The 16,086-nt window shown below is 41.9% G+C and overlaps 1 protein-coding gene and 1 long non-coding RNA gene across 5 annotated transcripts; one reads left to right on the top strand and one right to left on the bottom strand.

Annotated features, from left to right (window-relative positions):
* Nucleotides 1-205: 205 nt before the first annotated feature.
* Nucleotides 206-721, bottom strand: LOC127354870 (uncharacterized). Its single transcript, XR_007881635.1, has 2 exons — nt 578-721; nt 206-466 (listed from the first exon to the last, which is right to left on the bottom strand). It is a non-coding gene; the product is annotated as an uncharacterized LOC127354870 (long non-coding RNA).
* LOC127354857 (transportin-2) lies at nt 721-10,314 on the top strand. 4 transcript variants are annotated; one of them, XM_051385128.1, is made up of 24 exons: nt 721-870; nt 1,538-1,637; nt 1,927-2,002; nt 2,177-2,326; nt 2,559-2,665; nt 2,784-2,917; nt 3,054-3,135; nt 3,422-3,544; nt 3,644-3,762; nt 3,856-3,916; nt 4,006-4,177; nt 4,314-4,466; nt 4,775-5,000; nt 5,094-5,265; nt 5,373-5,567; nt 5,710-5,868; nt 6,386-6,473; nt 6,604-6,702; nt 6,796-6,891; nt 7,099-7,174; nt 8,002-8,101; nt 8,191-8,265; nt 9,921-10,049; nt 10,168-10,314. In XM_051385128.1, exons 2-23 carry the CDS (start codon nt 1,539-1,541, stop codon nt 10,026-10,028), a joined length of 2,670 nt encoding a protein of 889 aa, XP_051241088.1. In that variant the 5' UTR covers nt 721-870; nt 1,538; the 3' UTR covers nt 10,029-10,049; nt 10,168-10,314. The 4 variants fall into 4 exon arrangements, with proteins under 4 accessions (XP_051241088.1, XP_051241087.1, XP_051241084.1 ...); XM_051385127.1 differs by having other exon boundaries at nt 5,710-5,867; nt 6,379-6,473; XM_051385124.1 differs by having other exon boundaries at nt 6,604-6,891.
* The last annotated feature ends 5,772 nt before the right edge of the window (nt 10,315-16,086 follow it).

Here is a 16,086-nt window from a genome sequence, read left to right on the forward strand (position 1 = left end):
CTTCCACTTTTTTCCAAAGCCTTGTTTCAGAAATAGTTTTGACAAGCATTTCGAAATGAAAGGAAGTGTGACCACACATAATGGTGTGGTGTGATATTCAGTCAAGTATAGTGACTTTCTGTGATTCTACAGGGGTTAATCCCTTTATATGAACATATTTACCAAACCCCTAAAATCCAGTACGACAGACCTGCAGCACACTGCCTCTGTGAAGCCTATAAGTTTAGACCTTTATTGTTTATTTCAGTGTATCCATGGGAGTTTGCTCATCCTCCTATCAGAGATGAATCATCACAGTGATGTTGACACACATTATCATACAAACTCGACATAACAAGGTTCACAATGGTAGTTATTGTTGTTATCTTGCAGTGGTGTTGATGATATTGTGTCCACGCCCTGTATCAGTTCCCACAGATCAAACATACAGCAGTGGAAAGCTGCAGGAATTTGAAGCTGACACCATCTGGTGGTCAGAAATGAGACACAACACAAAACGAGAATTAACGTTAGAAGAATGTGATGAACAATTAAACTAATTTAAGAAAACATTAAACACTAATAAACAACTGTTTACCGGATATCCAACAAACGATAAGCTCAGTAGTTTCTGCTGTCTACTCGGTTACCTTACCGACGGTCCGGCCAGTACGGAAGCCGAATATGATCACACGGATCACCCGGCTTGATTGCAAGGCATGCAATCTCTGTCACATACCAGCTAGCACAGCAACTGCACATATCCACTGATACCAGAAGTTTGTATTTCGGCTACATAGATCGCAGTCACATTTTATTTAATGTTAGTAGTTATATCGTGGCTGCACTTTTGTCTGTAGAAATATAGATCTACCGCATCGGAGCGACCAGGTAAAACCTTTCGCGGTACTTTCAAGATGATGCTAGGTAGCCATGCTACTGGTAGCTGCTGGGGTTGATATGCGACTGCTCTGTTAGGACTATCAATGCGCTCCGTTTGCGCCGTCTTTGTTGCTTTGATTACAAACAGTGCTTTGACAGCGCACCGCAGCGTCCTAATAGCTAACGTAAGACAGCGTTTAGCAGATGTTTTCTGTGTGAACAGCGACGATAAGCTAGCCTGCTATCTGAATGAGCCAGACGTTTGCGCCTGTTCCGTCTGGGCCTAATGTGGAGAAAAGGGCTGGTTGGGTCGCGACTGATGGTCAATGCCACTGTAACTCACTAAATACGACTGCGTAGCGGTACTTTTGGGTTTCATGTAGCCAGGGACGGTAAATGTTCATAAACGTTAAAGCTTTACCGACAGTGTTTTGCTACATTGTGGACAGATATATTTACAGTGAATGTAACCGTAGCTTTCTGTCTGAAATTAATGCGAATATTTGACAAGTTGTTGTTATTGGTAACGGCAGCTAACGCTTGTTAGCGGTACTGCGTAGCTTACGTTACTTGTACGTGATTTGAGTGGTAACGAGTCGGGGGGGGGTCACAGGTGGGGCTGGATGTGTAGCGCATGCTTCGTAAACAAGTAATGTGTGTTTTTGTTTTCCTGTAGGATGGAGTGGCAGCCAGATGAGCAGGGTCTGCAGCAAGTGCTTCAGCTACTCAAAGACTCCCAGTCCCCAGATACAGCAACACAGAGAGCTGTGCAAGAAGTATCCTTTGATCTCTCTCTCTCTGTGTGTGTGTGTGTGTGTGTGTGTGTGTGTGTGTGTTTGAGTGATAGTGAGCGTGAGAGAAAATGGTGTGAGATTTTTTGTCTCCCAGAGTGGATGACAATGAAGCCTGACTGGGTGCGTTGTCATGCGCAGCTTGCATCAAGTGCGATTGATAGTATATTTATCCACACTGCTCAAATGTCAGACTAGAACACAAGGTATTGGAGGGTGTGTGAGCTGTTGCTATGTGCGTGTGGATGGTTCAAATCCTTAACAGAGCCTGCAGAAACTGGAGCAACTTAACCAGTTTCCAGATTTCAACAACTATCTCATCTTTGTCCTCACAAGCCTCAAATCTGAAGGTATGTGTGTGCGCGTGTGTCAAAAATACAGATACTAATAATGGAGCAGGAGTGTCATTTTACTGAATAACCTTCCTAACCTCGCTTCTCCCGTGTAAATATTTATGTATCGAACTTCTTTCCCGTTTTTAAAATGTATTTATACTCTGCCTTTGTGCTGCCTTCCTTCTCAAGACGAGCCCACTCGCTCTCTGAGCGGCTTGATACTGAAGAATAATGTTAAGGCTCACTACCAGAACTTCCCTCCCAATGTGGCTGACTTCATCAAACGAGAATGCCTCAACAACATCGGAGACCCTTCGCCGCTTATCAGAGCTACGATCGGTGGGTATTTGAGTGAGAAAGAGAAAGCTAGTGTTGGCTGTGTTTCCTAGTCAGTGTGAGTCACAGCTCGTCAGACTACTGTATGTAGGTGGCTGAATTTCTGCAGGTAATGTGGCTGTGTGGGAGTGAGCACTGTATTTTGTTTTTAAATGATTGAATGCCATGGTGGGTTATTGAGTTGTTTCTCCTGCATTTTAAGGCCTGTGTTAACTTTTTATTATCTGTTATAAAGGTATCCTGATTACGACCATAGCCTCTAAAGGAGAGCTGCAGACCTGGCCAGAACTGTTGCCTCAGCTCTGTAATCTGCTCAACTCGGAGGACTATAACACCTGCGAGGTCAGACTCACATGTCTGCACACACTAATAGCTTTGTAATGTTAATGTGATAATCCGATTTATTTCTGTTTCTTTTGCCTTTTAACATTATTTCTTGATGATTTGTTCTGCCTTTCAGGGTTCTTTTGGAGCTTTGCAGAAGATCTGCGAGGATTCATCAGAGTTGTTGGACAGCGATGCTCTGAACAGACCTCTCAACATCATGATCCCCAAATTCCTACAGTTTTTCAAGCACTGCAGCCCCAAGATCAGGTCGGTGAAACACCAGGGTTTTTCTTTGTGACTCTGTCTCTGCTGGCTCTTTTCTTTCCCTCCTCAGCCTTTCCACTGTGACTCTCCCTTTTTTAAAATCATCATTATAGATCCCTATTGTTTGTGTCTATCTCAGGTCCCATGCTATAGCGTGTGTGAACCAGTTCATCATTGGTCGAGCTCAAGCTCTAATGGATAACATTGATACCTTCATTGAGGTTAGTACCACAGGATTCTGATTTGGTTTTACTCATAAGATTCACCTTTAGCCCCTTTCACAGATGCAGTATGTAGCAACCTATCTTTCTGTAAAATGTATGTGTTTTCACTTTCAAACACAGATCCCTGTTACGGATGACTTCCATTGTTCTTTAACGTTATCCAGCTTTATCTATGCTGTGTTTGTGCGATATTTTGGCATCCACACATTTGCTGACCTTGCACATTCTTCCCCCCTCTCTCTCCCACACATCCCCTGTCTCTCCTTGTCTCTTTCCTATCTAGAGTCTGTTTGCACTAGCTGGAGACGAGGACAGTGAAGTGCGGAAGAACGTGTGCAGGGCTCTGGTCATGCTACTTGAAGTCCGCATTGACCGCCTCATCCCACACATGCACAGCATCATTCAGGTAAAGGGTGGGACACACCCCACTTTAAACAGGAAGTGTGTGGCTTTTCCTTCCTCCTTTGCCTTATCATCAACATCACCTCTTGTTATCTGTCACCAGTACATGCTGCAGCGGACCCAGGACCCAGACGAGAACGTGGCTCTGGAGGCCTGTGAGTTCTGGCTCACTCTGGCTGAACAGCCCATCTGTAAAGAGGCTCTGTCTGGCCACTTGGTCCAGTAAGTGTTCACATGCCAACGGGTTGTAGGAGCTGAAAATCAAGTGTTGAATTAATTTCATATGAGAATTAACATGGTTGTCCCTTTTTTCAGACTGATTCCTATCCTGGTGAATGGGATGAAATACTCTGAGATTGACATCATTCTTCTGAAGGTGAGCCAGCCCTGGATAAATCAGATGCTCTACTCGTCTCTTCCTTTCGGGTCCGTTCTGCATTCATCTTTCTCTCTGTTTTCGTCCAGGGCGATGTTGAAGAGGATGAGGCGGTTCCAGACAGTGAGCAAGACATCAAGCCTCGCTTCCACAAGTCCCGCACCGTCACTCTGCAGCACGAAGGAGGGGAGGGCGAGGAAGGAGAGGACATCGATGAAGATGAGGACGACGATGATGATACACTGTCTGACTGGAACCTACGTGAGTTACAGATGAAAGATAATTTATAGTCTTTTATCAACATTTTGAGCAATGTTTAAAGCTTGGTATAGAATTTTTTTTAATCACTTAATAATTTTATTGCAAGTCATCTAATGATGATGGTCGTCCCCTACAGGGAAGTGTTCAGCTGCGGCGTTGGACGTTCTTGCCAATGTGTTTCGCGAGGAGTTACTTCCCCATCTCCTGCCCCTGCTCAAAGGCCTTCTTTTTCATCCTGACTGGGTCATTAAGGAGTCTGGCATCCTAGTGCTGGGGGCTATTGCTGAAGGTGAGACTCAGCACAGACTTGCTATTGAAATACAATATAAAGGAATTATTTCAAGGGTCAATATGGTGACCTGTAATCCTTGAGTATGTTTTGATATTTCTATTGCCTGAGATAAAGAACAGAACTTCACAACAGTGACGAGAGAGCACTCTTCCACTCTTTATGCTAAGCTAAGCTAACCGGCTGCAGGAAGTAGCATTATATATTTCATGTGCACATGTGAGAATAGTATCGATCTTCTCGTATTTCTGTTGGCAACAAAAGTGAAAAAATATATTAAAATGTATGAAACCTTTTTGTGCTTCCAGGCTGTATGCAAGGCATGGTTCCTTACTTGCCTGAGCTCATCCCCCACCTCATCCAGTGTTTGTGCGACAAGAAAGCCCTGGTCCGCTCCATTGCCTGCTGGACCCTGAGCCGCTACGCCCACTGGGTGGTCAGCCAGCCCCCTGACGCTCACCTCAAACCCCTTATGACTGAGCTGCTCAAACGCATCCTGGATGGCAATAAGAGGGTACAGGAAGCAGCATGCAGGTATAATTCTTAGTTTTTCCATATTTTTGTCTCTCCTGTGTTTTCTCACTTTCTGCCTATACATCCCTCTAACCCATCATGTCTTTCCTACAGTGCATTTGCCACCCTGGAGGAGGAGGCGTGTACAGAGCTGGTGCCTTACCTTAGCTTCATCCTGGACACGCTGGTTTTTGCTTTTGGGAAGTACCAGCACAAGAACCTGCTCATCCTCTATGATGCTATAGGAACACTGGCGGACTCTGTGGGCCACCATCTAAACCAGCCTGTGAGCACGAAATGCACAAATTTACACAGCCTTGTTTTTTAACATGTTATATTTTTTTTTAGTAAAGGATCAAATAATAGGCCAAAATCACACTCTTGTGTTTTTAGGAGTACATACAGAAGCTGATGCCTCCGCTGATAGCCAAGTGGAACGAGCTGAAGGATGAAGACAAAGATCTCTTCCCTCTGCTCGAGTGTCTGTCGTCTGTTGCCACAGCGCTGCAGAGTGGCTTCCTCCCCTACTGCGAGCCCGTCTACCAGCGCTGCGTCACCCTGGTCCAGAAGACACTGGCTCAGGCCATGGTGAGCAATACACACACACATACACACACTCACATGGATTTTAACAGAGGAAATGTATATTTTTGATGCTTTACATAAATTACACTTCCCAAGTCCCACGTCCCAAATCTGATGTATCTCCACCTTTTCTTTTGTGTGTCAGATGTACAGTCAGCAGCCAGACCAGTATGAAGCACCTGACAAGGACTTCATGATTGTGGCTCTGGATCTTTTAAGCGGCTTGGCAGAGGGACTGGGGGGCCATGTGGACACGCTTGTGGCCCGCAGTAACATCATGACTCTGCTTTTCCAGTGCATGCAGGTGAGGAGAGCCTGTGTGTGTCAATGTATTTACATTCTGTTATTAGCTCTCTACATGGAAGCTTTCATTGTTAGTGGGGGAGTCCGCCATTCTGGGCTGGATTCAAGTTACCTGCACACTTCACTTAAAACAATGCACACATGTACTCCACTGTTACTGTTTGTAATGTTATCTCAATGATGGAAGCCTCGCTGTGCAGTTACAGTGGTATCAGATTGTACTGTACTGTATATGTGACTGACAGTGCATTCCTAGTAGTACTGCTTCTCAGCTTCTCATGGCTTTTATTGTGAAGCAGCCACAGGAAGTTCACTGCATTTGTCACAGCTTTTACTGCCTGCCATCTCTAAAAAGTCTGTTTGCAAAACTTGCTGCTTTTAGTGAGCTGACATTTTTTTTTTGCAAGACTGTAATGCAACAGGAAGTGAGTAGTTAGTTGTGCCACAGGACAACTCTTTAGGTCTGTCGACGGTGTGTGTTCACATTTTTCTTTGTCTCTCTGTCTCTTTTGTCCCAGGATACGATGCCTGAAGTAAGACAGAGTTCATTTGCTCTACTGGGTGACTTGACCAAGGCCTGCTTTCCTCATGTCAAACCGTGTATTGGTAATTATCTCATAGCCATCACATACACATACAGTACATATATATTGTCCCCATCATCCTCTTTTTTTGCGTTTGTTTAATGTAAGGAGGACATTTTTTGTGTGTGTGTGTGTGTGTGTGTCACATACAGCTGAATTCATGCCAATCCTCGGGACAAATCTGAACCCAGAGTTCATCTCCGTGTGCAACAATGCGACCTGGGCCATAGGAGAGATCTGTATGCAGATGGGTGAGTTGCAGCAAATCTACTTACATGTGATGCCGTCAAGTTCTTGTGCTGTCAAGTATGAGATGTATCTTACTTTAATTTACCACCCATCAGGCGTGGAGATGCAGCCGTACATCGCTATGGTTCTGAACCAGCTGGTTGAGATTATTAATCGACCCAACACCCCCAAGACCCTGCTGGAGAACACCGGTATGTGAATACACAGATATTTTTCATACCTGTTTTTCAAAGGGAAGTAGACAGATTTAATAGTTGTGTGTTTGTACTCACAGTTGAAAATTAGAGCAGATTACGCTCAAAAGGGTATTTAGTGGTTCTCATGGGAGAGGTTAGTGCAGTTAGCATCATGATACTGCACACAGTCTGATCTAACAGCAGTCCTGACTCCTTTTCCAGCAATCACCATCGGCCGACTGGGCTATGTGTGCCCTCAGGAGGTCGCTGCCATGCTGCCGCAGTTTATCCGACCTTGGTGAGCGACCTTTTCTGTGTCTTTCATTCCCCATGCAATGTATGAAACCTATGTGGTGTAATTAAACAACATCTGCGTCTATCACACATTCAGCAGACACACTCTCCCTCTCATTTTCTGGTCTCACCACATTCTCTCCCTTTCCAGTCTGCATATAATTATGTTAGCTTATCCGTACTAGGAAGACACATTTGTGGCATTTCTTCCCCTAACAGGCAATGCACATTTGTTTCTGTTGTTCTGGTTTTTTCCTTCTTAGTGTTTTTTTGTGTGAGCACAATTCCAGCAATACACAAGGGGCTGCAGTATTGACATGCTTTAAATAAATTATTGAAGGGATTAGAATCTTCAAGTAGTGAACACTTAAGCCTGTGAGTTTTCTTAAAATAATTCCCACATGGTAAGATAATGACAGTTTGGCCGTTACCATTTATTTGACTTTCTTAAAATTGCTTTTAGCTTACTTGTTCTCATTTTGTATATTCTCTCATAGACAGCTTAAGAGAGTTAAATTCTTGGCAGTGACAGCATCAAATATATATTGAATTAGACACTTTAAGTACACCCTTTTTTTAATATAACATTAATTACATAAAAACATAAATATCATCACTCATACACAAACGCTCTGCATACTGTATATACTGTCATGTCATATTAATAGTGCAATGGTGCAGAGTGTAATGTACATATTAGATTAATGTTTAACATGTCGATTTTGTTGTCCTTGTTGTATGTAGGCCTATTCCTTGTATGCGTACACATACCTGGCCAATAAAAGTGATTCTGAATAAGTTTAGCAGCTGCTAATTGGTTGATAATTGCAGGTGTACGTCACTGCGGAACATCAGAGACAACGAGGAGAAAGACTCTGCCTTCCGTGGGATTTGCATGATGATTGGTGTGAACCCAGGAGGTGTAGTGCAGGTGAGACAATGTACACTGCAGGCATTACATTATTGCTTTAACAGTCTGTGTGTTTGGCTGTAAACTCCTCTTCCTCTGTGTTTGTTCAGGACTTCATCTTCTTCTGTGATGCTGTGGCCTCCTGGGTGAATCCTAAAGACGATTTGAGAGACATGTTCTACAAGGTGAGGGGCTCAGCGTGTTGATCAGGGGTAGAAATAATGTCCATGTCTTATCGAGGAGCAAGTTCTTGTGTTTACACAACCAGTCCCAACTAGAGTCTGATTTATATTCACCACTAAATTATCACACTCTTCATTCTCCTCTCCCTCTGCCGTGTGAGTCACTGTGAGCTGTAGAGACCTCAGGCGAAGCAGAGAGTGCTGCAGTTTTCTGCTATGAAGCTCAGCAACACAGACACTGCTCTTGTTGTGCAAAGAAATGAAGTGAACACACTCCCCCACTGGAGTTTATCAAATAAAGGCCAAAAGGCTCTGCGTGCAAATTTAGTGTCAAATTCACAGCAAAATCCACCAATGCGTGTACATACACTAATGACGAATTTCTGTAATACTCGCATAATATTTCTGTTGGGACATTTAACCATTGTTGGCCAAACTAACCTGGTGACCTGGTGGTGAGTGTTCTGTATCACTATCATCTTGCTACTATGTAATGAGGTCTGGTCTGGTCAGAGCAGCTAGTCCTGTTTGGTTTCTTCTTAACACAATCAAGATTTTAAAGCAACATATTTTTGGCCACAAAGTTCTTTCAGGGTGTGACTGGCAATTAAACAGTTGGTAAATTTGTAAAATAAATATGTTGCATATAAAATTCACTTTGCGGTTCAGGCTTAAAACAAACTTGCAGTCCAGGGCGTTGCAGTTGTGTAGGCATTGTATGTGTACTTTGTTTCCGTCTGGTGAGGTGCACACAGAAATCTGCACAAGGCAGTCCACACACCAAAAAACCAACCAGTGCTCCTGCTGGAATAGTACTACATGTATTGCAGCTTTAATAATTCGTAGTTTAATGAAATTGCAACAAGCTAATCAATATTTTTTTATATTAATAATGGACAAATTAATATGTGTAATGTGAGAAAGTCAGCATAACAAAGAATATGCATCATTGGATGATTTAAAAACTAAAACAATAAATGTCTTGAAACTAGATTTTGACACAGACACGATTTGTAAGAGGGTCCCAAAATTATCAATGATCACAAAAAGGTGTGTAATGTTTAAGAGGCTTTACTGGAAGAAACCAAATCTAATATTCATAGATATGGTTTATCCGTGTATAATCACCTGAAAATGGGAATCTTTTAGTTTTTGTTAGCTTAGTATGAGCTGCTATGACCCTGCCTACAGAGGGAGCAGGTCTTCTTCCACAGAGGCCGCCAAGTTGAACTGCCATGTTTCTACTGCAGCACTAAACACTCACTCTAGATAGGTCCTTTCATGTTTGTTGTGAGTGTGTTTTGCTGCCACCATAGTTTCTTCTACATGCTTGGAAGGCTGAGCTGCATTCATCCAGTTCTGGGGGGGGGACACTCTGGTCCATTAATGCAAGACCCCTGTTAGTTGATAATGTACTTCAGTGGTCAAAATTTAATAACAAAGTTGCAATTAGTCAATTACCACTTACCAATTGGTAATTAAGGTTTGTTGCAGTCAATAAAACACTTACTTGCAGGACTTCTGTTGCTTCAACAGAAACAATTTGAACTCCTGGCAATAGCTGTAAATGTGTGTTGTCTGTGGCTCAACTGCTTAAGAAATGTACTTGAGGATGTGCCTTAAATGAATCCTCCCCCATCTTCTGACCATTCCTGCAGATCTTGCACGGTTTTAAGGAGCAGGTTGGGGAGGAGAACTGGCAGCAGTTCTCAGAGCAGTTCCCCCCACTGCTGAAGGAGAGACTGGCAGCTTGCTATGGCGTTTAGATCCTCTACATCACCCAAGAGGTAATCCCACACCCTTCGTTATTTTCACTTCATTATTTTGACTCAAAATCTAAGATATGTAAATGTTTATTCAGAGGTTAACTTCTTTGTGCCCACTCTCCCTTATCCGTCCTCCTAGGTGAGCCAGCAGGAGGAGGGTGAATGGGAAACTCATCCATCTGTGTATTGCACTGCCCAGATCTGGGGGGAGGGAGAGGGACGCTATTGGCCGCTCCCCCTGACGGACGGCCCCCACGCCCTATGTGTTTGTCCATAGAGGGAGGGTGGGCGGGTGGGAGGGAGGGACAGAGGGACACCTCTAGATTAACTAGGCAGGGACCCGACACAGAAAAACTAACTGGTAGGGACAGATAGAGAGGGACAGAGAGAAGGACTTGGAGGAGAGAAGGAGGGATAGACAAGTTGGGAAAGAGACCAGCTCAGAGAAAGTTAAGGGAAAGAGAGGGAGGGGAAATCAGTAACGAGGCAGGGAAAAAGAGCTACCTAAAGGTCTGTTACTTGGCTGGGAAAACGGGGACAGTTGAGATTTTAATGGGATTCTTAAACTTAAGAGTAACCGATAGCTTGACCGACAGAGACAGACCAACGTACACAGACTCTCACACATACACTTGCACATGCTGTACATGCAGTACATGGAACTGACTGTGGGTGGCACTATTATTTGGACTTTTTGAGACCTACTACATGTAGTTAGGGACAGACAGGCAGGTGTCTAATCTCTGTTCATTTTCTGGGTGATATCTTTTTTTTCCGGGGAATAGGATTCAATATGAATTACTTCATCTGTAGTCACTGAATTCTACTTAACTGTAAGATAGTCTCGCTATCCGCATCTATGTTTCCTACCTTCGTTTTTGACCAGAGTGCTGCTTCACGGAGCTATCCATCTATCAGACATATTCCTGTCACATTTACTACCTGATCAAAAGAGAGAAGAAGAAAAAAAATAAGAGCAAGTGTCTTTCCTTGTGGCTTCACAGAAACCATTCCTGTAGGAAGGGAGGATTAGGGCTAACACATTTGTTTTCTCACCAGAGGGGAGGAAATTGTAGAAAAAAATCACATCCTTAGTTGTCTCTTTGAGATTTGTGTGCGTGTCTGTCTGTCTGTCTGTCTGTGTGTGTGTGTGTGCGCGTGCATGTGCAGTTTGTAAATCCTTACTTTGGCATTCTGTGTTAACAGTGTGTGAAATATGTATTGTTTTTGATATGGTACCGAGCTAAAACTTGACTCCCACCGCAATGTCCTTGGCACCTGTTAACTGTGACCAAGTGTTTGTGTTTGTGTGTGTGTGTGTGTGCGTGCGTGTGTGTGTGTGTGCGTGCGTGCGTGCGCGCTAGAGTGATTGTGCATATGTTTCTGTCTACATTCGTACTGATATCCATTTGATGCCATATTGATATCTTAAGTAAAACAGTGATTGGCAATGTCATTGTTATCTTTATAATGTTTTAAAAATGGTCCATATTCTCTTTGGTTGGTTTTTTTTTTTTTTTTTTTTTTTTTGCTGCTACTGATAATTTTTGTTTCTATAGTGGACTTAAATTCGCACAATTAACGCAAAAAATATTTGAATTAATGCTATTTTCAGTGACTTAAGTTGTTTTTGCACTTTTTATTTTATTTGACCTTTTCCTTTTTTGTATGGACTTTTTTTTAACCTCACCCATATGATATGTCTTGACCCTAATGTCAGTGTTTGTCATACTGTGTTGCACTGTGAAATTAAGTGTCTGACTGGCGAAAATATCCCAATACTAAATGGCAAATAAAAACAACTTTGTGAAACTGGGACTAATCCGCACCTTTACAATGACTAACTTTGCCATATTGCTGAGGTGTGTGCGTATGTGTGTGAGATCCTGCATGTGTGTGAGATCCCGCATGAGTAGGAGTGCATGAGTACCTTTTTTGCCTATGAGCATGTTTTGGATAGCTAGGTGGCGTTCATATGATGTGTGCACAGCAGGGGTGCATATTAATTTTAGTTTGAAAGGGTTTGTAGCCTGCCCCAGCCTACTTTGTGTGCATGCTCTGTGTCTTTTTTCACACTCTGTGTGTGACTGTGTGTGTGCAGTGGTGTATGTTTGGAAGTGTATTTCAGAGTAATATGATTGCCCTTTACACACCAACACACAACCTCAATTCACAATGAGAGCACAGTATACTTAAAGGAGATAACAGCTAGGACACTGCCAAAGAGCCACTGAAATTTAAAAACAATAAGTAGAGAGAAGCTGCTATTTCAATATTTAATAAGTGCATCATGATGATATAAGAATACAGGCACCAAAGGGCTTTTAAGATCAATCATGGAATAAGATTTTGCCAGCAAAACTGATTACAGGGATCTATATTTTTGCATTGATATTCTACCAGTGTTTTCCAGCACGTAGACATTTGGAAACAAACCGTCACTGGCACTTGATTTGACCTAGACTGTGACCACTAAGATAATCAAATCAATCAGCAGTCGCCTCAAATACCAGACAATCTGAACCCCAGTCTAGTTCCTTTTCCACAGTCTCTTAGAAAGCTTGTACGACAAAACGTTTTTGGTTGCTTGTTAATTTTAGTGTTTTTTTTTAATTTGTGTAACTGATGTTTTTAGTTTCATCAACAGTTTTTGTATCAGAAGGATCCGTGTACATTTTCTTTAAATGATACTATAGCTCTGAGTTTTAAGAAAAGGAGTAGTGACAGTTTTTTTGAATAGGTGCAAAAAAAATGGGAACAAAGGAGGGATGAAATAAAATGAAGAACAAATGTTTTTTTTCTAAATTCTGTTTATATAATAAAGAGCATGATATTGTTGTAATTTGGCAGAAAGACTTTGGTACCTCTTGCTTTCCTATAGATTACTTTCACCGGTCGTGTTCCCTTTTTTTTAATATCGGAATGGAAATAAAATTGAGTCCGTTATATGATTAATAGTTTGTGTGTGTAAAATCTCTGGATTCTTGAAATAAATCCTGTCATGCATGCTAAAAGCTGGATGTTAGAGTTTCCAGTCTGATGTATTTTGTGAGAAAATGAAGGGTTGGGGTATAATGTATCTTTTAAAAACACAGTGACGTAAGAGTTTCATCTCAGCTATGTGTATGTCCACAAGTAGAAACCCCTGTGACTGACCAGCTTTATTCCACACTGACGCACACAACTGCATCCTCAAATTACACATATTGGATATTCTGATGGTTTCAACTTGAGTGGAGTGTGTGTGTGTGTGTGTGGGGGGGGGGGGGGGGGGGGGGGGGGGGGGGGGGGGGGGGGGGGGGGGGGGTGTGGTGTGGGGGGGGGATCAGCCACTGTAAATCTCTTCACATGCTCAGCAGTAACATTTATCCCCTCCATCTACATTTAAAATACTGTAAAAGTAAGTGTTTTCTTCCTAAACTGAACTTCCAACCCCAGCACGTTCTCTCATTTCCAACCACGGGATATCACTGGAAATATGATCACTTCACGGGAACTCCTCACTGACAAATTAGATCAAGGTGCGTATATGTGTGAGGATTAAGAGAATATAAAACCTAAAAACCTAATACTGTCTTAAATACTGTCACACCATGCTGTGACATATCAGTTGTTTTTGTTGCTCGTATACATGCAGCAGCTGCTAGTTCCTTCAAACCTTTGCAAATAGATGTTTTTATTTATTTTTTTACTTTATTGCTGAAAACATAATTGAATGATGTCTGATTGTATTTGATTTTAAAAGACTGAGACAAAATTGTTCAAACCAAGTTGATCAGGAGATTTTTACTATGGAGGCTAACTCCTTCAAACTTAAATATATCTATATATCTATGATGTCATAATATAGTGACTTTATACTATTCTATGATATATTAGCGAAATCTGAACAAGAGTGTTTAACAATATTTACCACTGTAGCAATAAAGAACAGGCTTTGACCAATTAGACTTCGATTTGAAGCATCTTCATCAAGCACAGGCCTATATGAAGATAGCAGATAGGAGGACAAGAGTCTAGACTAGTGGTGGCGGAGCGGAACCAGTTATCTCAGATATTCACCCATAGAGGAATAAAGGCAGAACATAGGGGAGGAGTTTTTTCTTGGGAAGCTACATTTTGCTCGCATAAAGTTAAATAATATCTCACTCTTTCAGCTCTGATTTTGGTTAATGGATCAAACTCCTCTATGCATCCCCTGTGGCATCAGTCAATATTAATGGTATGAAACCTATTCTCGTTCTCAATCAGAGTTTTGGTTTGTGATATTTGATACAATAAGTGGGGTTTTGGGCACCCGGTTAGCTCAGTGGGTAGAGCTGACGACCCATGTACGGAGTTTCTGCAGCGGCCAGGTTTCGAATCTGACCTGTGGCCCTTGTCATCCCTTCTCTCTGCCCCCCTTTCCTGTCTATCTTCCGCTGTCACTACCATAAAAGGCCAAAAAAAATAAAATAAAATAAAATAAAAAATTAGGGTCTTATGTAAAACTGTGGACCCTAACCCAAAGCCACACAGTGAGTTACTGCATTCACCACTCTGTTTGCTAGTAGACTCACTCACCTATTCACAATAGATGGATTCATCAAATACTGCAGTGCATTAGGCTTGAGTGGATTATATTCTCAAGACAAGACATTCCACAAAACCTGCCAACCCTTTTCTGAAAATTTTGACACCTTGACTATCAACAAATAAATAACTGAGCTAATACTTTATTTTTTTCCCCGCCTGGTATGCATGTGTGTGTGAATGAGACTAAGAAAATGGGACCAAGAACCGGTGGAGATGGGGGTGGGTTGTATTAGGGCTTACAGTAGACAACCACTGAACACTGTTTACACTACTGTCTACAGTGTATGTTTTATTTTCTGTGCAAAAACCAATAAAAAGATTTGGGAAAAATTGAGGACGAAGCAGACAAAGATAATATCTATACGGCTTTATTGTGCATGTCTCTGTTTTATAGCTTAAACCGATATGAACAGGCTTTTCCTGTTCTGTAGGTATCCTTATTTGGGCCTTTGTTCGCATCCCAATGGATGCTCTTTCTGGGAAAGGGAGACACTCCAGATGGCCAAAGACAATTATATGTTTTGGTAATTAAAGTTCAAAGTCAAGATGTTAAGATCAGACAATTTAATACTCTGGCTTTATCTTACATTGTGTCTCTAGGCAGGTTGTTGGCCAGAATGAAAGAGTACTATGTCTTGAAAACATAACAATCATTCACCATGGCAAGAATGCTGTTAGCTGCTAATGTGCTCTCTGTAGTGAAGTAGATGAGGATGATTGTTTGTTGCGTGGTTGTTTTTATTTTACTTCATAAAAGTAGCATTATGACATTGTAAAAATACTCTATAACAAGTAAAAGTACTGCATACAATGAAAATTCATAGGTATATTTTCATTAATCACCTGAAAATAACTATTGTTGTGCTATTGTTACCATATAATGAGCCGTTTTTTTATCTACAGAGGGAGTGGGTCCTCCACGGAACCGCCATGTTTCTATAGTAGCCCAGAACGGACAAACCAAACACTGCCTCTATTTTGTATTTTGCGAGTTATTTGGCCACGTTTCACACGTTTCTCATGCCTGGAGGTCAAGCAGTATGTAGTTGGTTGCAATCTGCAACTTTATCACTAGATGCCACTAATTCCTACAAACTGGTCCTTTAAGTAAAAGTCTAAATCCTTAGTAACAAAAAAGAATCCATTAGACAGCAGGATGGCCCCTGTCATTGTAATGCTACGGTATTATACACTAGCCTTTGATTATTATTCATTAACATCACTAATCTTATAGCTGGTCGAGGTGGAGCAAATTTTAACTACCACACTATATGCTTCACTATTTGGTGGTTCAACCCCTTAACAATGTATCATTTTATAAATTACCCTAGGCTTTCTGTGGAAGATTTTAATATAAAAAGTAGGCTACGGTAACTAAAGCTGTCAAATAAAGCAAAGTATATAGCAGAGGGGGTGCCTGGGTAGCCAGTACCCCATTCATCAAGTCCTTGCAACAGTGGCAATAGGTTTAACTCCAACCTGT

The sequence above is a fragment of the Dicentrarchus labrax genome, unplaced genomic scaffold (assembly GCF_905237075.1).
Source record: "Dicentrarchus labrax unplaced genomic scaffold, dlabrax2021, whole genome shotgun sequence".
Taxonomy (NCBI): Eukaryota; Metazoa; Chordata; class Actinopteri; family Moronidae; genus Dicentrarchus; species Dicentrarchus labrax.

Coding starts and splice junctions, on each gene's coding strand:
- LOC127354857 (XM_051385124.1), top strand. CDS start 1,539: ATGGAGTGGCAGCCAGATGAGCAGGGTCTGCAGCAAGTGCTTCAGCTA. Junction 3,917..4,005: donor TTGACATCATTCTTCTGAAG/GTGAGCCAGCCC, acceptor GTTTTCGTCCAG/GGCGATGTTGAAGAGGATGA. Junction 5,266..5,372: donor GCCACCATCTAAACCAGCCT/GTGAGCACGAAA, acceptor TTGTGTTTTTAG/GAGTACATACAGAAGCTGAT.